This window comes from Pan paniscus, chromosome 23 (genome assembly GCF_029289425.2).
Source record: "Pan paniscus chromosome 23, NHGRI_mPanPan1-v2.0_pri, whole genome shotgun sequence".
NCBI lineage: Eukaryota > Metazoa > Chordata > Mammalia > Primates > Hominidae > Pan > Pan paniscus.
Genome location: NC_085927.1, coordinates 21295579 through 21301271, shown reverse-complemented (window position 1 = coordinate 21301271; position 5693 = coordinate 21295579). Strand labels below are relative to the sequence as shown.

The 5693-nt window shown below is 39.2% G+C and overlaps 1 gene segment (V, D, J or C); it reads left to right on the top strand.

The window, feature by feature from the left end:
* The first annotated feature begins 4870 nt into the window (after positions 1 to 4870).
* Positions 4871 to 5440, top strand: LOC134730171 (T cell receptor alpha variable 8-2-like). The segment is given in 2 exon segments: positions 4871 to 4916; positions 5052 to 5440. Coding segments are annotated over 2 exon segments (435 nt in total).
* The last annotated feature ends 253 nt before the right edge of the window (positions 5441 to 5693 follow it).

Genomic DNA, 5693 nt, shown 5'->3' with positions numbered 1-5693 from the left:
TGAAGTTGAAATAGGTTTGTTATACAGGTAAACTTGTGCAGGTTTTTTACATAGGTAATTCTGTGTCATGGGGGTTTCTTGTACAGATTATTTTGTCATCCAGGCATTAAACCTAGTACTTATTTGTTATTTTTCCTGATCCTATTCCTACTCCCACCCTCCACCCTCAAGTAGGCCCCAGTGTGTGTTTTTCCCTCTTTGTGTCCATGAGTTCTCATCACTTCATTCCCACTTATAAAAGAGAATGTGCAGTATTTGGTTTTCTGTTCCTGTGTTAGTTTGCTGAGAATAATGGCCTCCAGTTCCACCCATGTTCCTGTAAAGGACATAATCTCATTTCTTTTTATGGCTGTGTAGGATTCCATGGTGTATATATTACCACATTTTCTTTATCCAGTCTTTGATGGGCATTTAGGTTGATTCCATGTCTTTGCTATTGTGAACAGTGCTGCACTGAACATACACATCCATGTGTCTTTATGACAGAATGACTTATATTCCTTTGGGTATATACCCAGAAATGGTATTGCTGGGTCAAATGGTATTTCTGTTTTTCGATCTTCAAGGAATTGGCATACTGTCTTCCACAGTGGTTGAACTAATTTACATTCCCACCAACAGTATATAAGTGTTCCTTTTTCTCTGCAACATTGCTATCATCTGTTGTTTTTTGACTTTTTACTCATAGCCATTCTGACTGGTGTGAGATGGAATCTCTTTGTGGTTTTAATTTGCATTTCTCTAACGATCAGTGACGTTGAGCTTTTTTTCGTATTATTGTTGACTGCATGTATAAGACATACATGTAAGACATACATGCAGCCAACAATAATAACTTCTTTTGAAAAGTGTCTGTTCGTGTCCTTTGCTCACTTTTTGTTGGGGTTTTTTCTTCTTGTAAATTTGTTTAAGTTCCTTATAGATGCTGAATATTAGACTTTTGTCTGATGCATAGTTCGCAAAAATTTTCTTCCATTCTGTAGGTTGTCTGTTCACTCTGTAGATAGTTTCTTTTGCTGTTTAGAAGCTGTTTAGTTTAATTAGATCCCATTTGTCAATTTTTGCTTTTGTTGCAATTGCATTTAGTGTCTTCGTCATGAAATTTTTGCCCATTTCTATGTCCAGAATGGTATTGCTAGGTTGTCTTCTAAGGTTTTTATACTTTTGGGTTTTACATTTAAGTCTTTAATCCATCTTGACTTAGTTTTTGTAGACAGTGTAAGGAAGGGGTCCCATTTCAATCTTCTGATTTGTAAGGAAGGGGTCCCATTTCAATCTTCTGATTTGTCTAGTCAGTTATCCCAACACCATTTGTTGAATAGGGAATCCTTTCCCCATTGCTTGTTTTTGTCAGCTTTGTCAAAGATCAGATAGTTGTAGATGGGCAGCCTTATTCCTGAGTTCCCTATTCTGTTCCATTGGTCTATGTATATATTTTTGTACCAGTGCCATGCTGTTTTGGTTACTGTAGCCTTGTAGTATAGTTTGAAGGTGGGGCATATGATGCCTCCAGCTTTGTTCCCCTTTATTTTCACCTTATTTCTCAGAAGCTTCTTATCTTTTATTTTCTTACCTATAATGCTTATACTCTATTACCTGTTGCTTTCAATCTTTAGTCATTGACTATATTATTCTCATCCCAATTCTGCATCATAGCAGTGATCTAATTAATTCCCAATCATGAATCTGTATCTTCCTTATTGTAATGCATATCTTGTCTGATCAGAGTACACCGATGTGCTGATTGGTGTCATTAAAACATACTGTTACCAGCCGGGAGCAGGGGCTCATGCCTGTAATCCCAGCACTTTGGGAGGCCAAGGTGGGTGGATCACTTGAGGCCAGGAAATTGAGACCAGCCAGGCCAACACAGCAAAACCCTGTCTCTACTAAAAATACAAAAAATTAGCCGGGCATGGTGGCACACATCTGTAATCCCAGCTATTTGGGAGGCTGAGGCAGGAGAATTGCTTGAACCTGGAAGACAGAGGTTGCAGTGAGCTGAGATCATGCCACTGCACTCCAGCCTAGACAACAGAGTGTGACTCTGTCTCAAATAAATAAATAAATAAATAAATAAATAAATAAATAAATGTTGTTACCTTTAAAACTAACTAGGCCCACAATGTTTCCAGGAAAGTATTCTTCTTCTCTGTAATCACATCTCACTGCCATTTTCTAAAACTTCTCACATACCTCAGACTTCCTAACCCAGATCCTCCTCCATTCACTCTCTTGGGAGACTTTTAATCTTTGTGTATAACAAGAAAAAAGATCCCATTAGAAGGTAATAGGTGTTTCACTTTCTACCTTCACACTCCAAAGTATCACTTAAATCTAAACTACTGTAATCCTTTTCTCCTTCATTTCAATAAAATTGAAAATAACTGTTTTTCCTCCTACCAAAACTTTGTCCTTCTACCCATAATCCACATTCCAATCCCATCTGTCTCCTCAAAACTTTGATCCATTGTTTATACATTATTTCCAAAAACATGTAAATATACCCTAATTTGTATAAACCCTACCATTACCTCTTCAACATCCTCATCCAGTTAACACCATGACTTTTTTCTCCTCTTTAGAGGATCCAGCAATCTCTAGAAGGAGATTTCTATATTCAAATTTTTTCTTCCTTGTCTCATCAAAATGCCTCTTCCCACAGCAGTTGACCTTTTGCTGAAAAGACCAAAATCATGATTTTTGTGTTGTTAAAAAAATCAGTAGTTCAATAGCACAGTATGGTGACTGTAGTTATCAATAATTTATTGTATATTTCAAAATAGCTAGATTTGGAATGTTGTCAACACAAGGAAATAATAAATGTTTGAAGCAATGGTTAACTCAATTACCATGATTTGATAATTACATGTTGTATGTATGTATCAAAATGTCACATGCATTTCATAAATATGTACAATTATTATGCATCAATAAAAAATCAACAGACATTGAAAAGTTATCATCTTATAGACATTTATTTACCACTCACTCTGTTAGCCATTCATTTCTTTTTAGAATTCCTTTTCCTTCTCTTTTAGAAATCCAGCCATTTCTGATTTGCCACTTACCTCCCTGGATACCCTTTGAGGTTTCCTTTTCTTTTTCTTTTTTTTTTTCTGAGATGTAGTCTCACTCTGTCACCCAGGCTGGAGTGCAGTGGCACAATGTTGGCTCACTACAACCTCCGCCTCCCAGATTCAAGCGATTCTCATATCCCAGCCTCCCAAGTAACTGGGACTATAGGCACAAGCCACCATGCCCAGCTAATTATTTGTATTTTTAGTAGAGATGGGATTTCACCATGTTGACCAGGCTGGTCTTGACTTCCTGGCCTCAGATGATCTTCCCGCCTCAGCCTCCCAAAGGGCTGGAATTACAGGTGTGAGCCACCACGCCCAGCTTCAAGGTTTCTTTAGTACTTTTTCCATTATCTATCCCGTCAGTGTTTGGGTTCCTTGAGGATTTTTTTAAGTCCCTATTCTCTTCTAAATTTTGCTCTAAGCATTTGTCTTGGTAAAATTGCATCTAGTCTTATAGGGTAGTACTACGTCACAGATAACATAGTGGGCAAGGAACTGAGCTTGCAGTGGAAAAGAATTGGATTCTAATCCTTGCATGTCCTTGGACAAATTATTTAACTTCATAAGGACTTGATTTCCCGTCTGTTCAGTATAGATAAGATCTACTGTAAAGGGCTATAGTGTAAAATGTGCAATAGTTATCAGTGGTCAATAATGTGGATTATTAAATCATATTTATGAGACAAACTCCAATTCTGTTGAGATAGCAGATCAGCCAGACTTGTTTTCTGAGCACTGGTCACAAGACCCTGCTGAACAAAACAGGAGCTGATCAAAACAGAATGCAGCAAAGAGAGTGGCCAAAACCAGCTAAAACCAAGATGGAGATGAAAGTGACCTCTGATTGGCCCCACTGCTCATTATACACTAATTATAATACATTTGCATGCTAAGTGAAACTCCCACCACCACCATGACAGTTTACAAATGCCATGACAATCCCCAGAAGTTACCTTATATGGCTTAAAAGGGGAGGAACCCTCAGTTTAGGGTTCCTTTTCCAGGTAATTCATGAACTTATTTATTATTTAGAATATAATCAAAAAATAGCCATATATATAGCTAGCCAACAATCCACAAGGGCTGTAACTGCTGCTGCTATTACTCTGTCTATGGAGCAACCACTTTCCTGTACTCTGTAGCTCCAATACACTTGCCTTCACTTTGCTCTGTCAGCTCACTCATGAATTCTTTCCTGTGTGAAGCCAGGAAACCTGCTGGGCTGGTTTTGGGGATCACCTACATCACTATCACTTACTATGACTTGGACAAATTGAATCTTTTCTTCCATGCTTTAGTTTCCCCGTTTATAAAATGACGATGATAATAGTATTTACTTCATAGGATTAAATAATATTATTTACTTTATAAGATTAAAATAGCTTCCTCATAAGCAGACCCCTGAAAACACTGTCATCAGATTATTCTGCTAAGAAATTCAAACCAAGGAAATGGAGCCCAAACCCAAAAGACTCAGTGTGTTTCCACATTTGACCTCCAGGGGGCAATGTCTCACAGACCGGAAATGTCTCTGCTAAGAAGAGTTGTGTCCTTCCTGAGCGGCTTTATCTCACAGCTCACTGAGGTGCACATTCTGAGTAGGATCAACACCAGAGTGGTTGTTGTCAAGAGAGCAGCTCTTACTAGTGGTCTCTAGGCCTTACCTAAGCAGGGAACTCTTGAATCCTAGATTTTCCTCATTATAAGGACTCACCATCCTCTGGCACATTCCTTCCCACTCAGGAGATCTTCTAGAATAGAGCTCTCAGCTTCCTCACTGCCTAGCCATGCTCTTAGTGGTCATTCTGCTGCTTGGAATGTTCTTCACACTGAGTAAGTATAATAATATTGTTTCCCTGCTCCCGTCTCCATACAAGGAACATTGTTCCAATCGGAATCTAAATAGAGACTCTGTCTCATTACAGGTAGATCTGTTCTGGTCTCAATAACAGAGTGTTGATGTTGCAGGAGGAACCAGAGCCCAGTCGGTGACCCAGCTTGATGGCCACATTACTGTCTCTGAAGAAGCCCCTCTGGAACTGAAGTGCAACTATTCCTATAGTGGAGTTCCTTCTCTCTTCTGGTATGTCCAATACTCTAGCCAAAGCCTCCAGCTTCTCCTCAAAGACCTAACAGAGGCCACCCAGGTTAAAGGCATCAAAGGTTTTGAGGCTGAATTTAAGAAGAGTGAAACCTCCTTCTACCTGAGGAAACCATCAACCCATGTGAGCGATGCTGCTGAGTACTTCTGTGCTGTGGGTGACACAGTGCCTGGGACTGCAGGAGGAGCTGAACACAAACTTCCTGTGACACTGAGGTTTTCAGGAACTCGAGGGCACAGCCTGACCTATTTGTAGCAAGGTCTCTCATTTGATGAAAGTGAGAAAGGTGGAAGAACAGAGCCATGAGGAGTGCTTGACTCCAGAGAAGAAACAGAGACTTCAACACGTTCCTTCTTTTACTACTGGGTCACATCAGACAAGACGTAGAAGAGACAGACTTCTATGACTATTCTCCTTCTGCTTGGAAATACCACACTGAAGACCGTCAAGTTTTTTTATTATTATTATACTTTAAGTTTTAGGGTACATGTGCAAGATTTTAAATTAG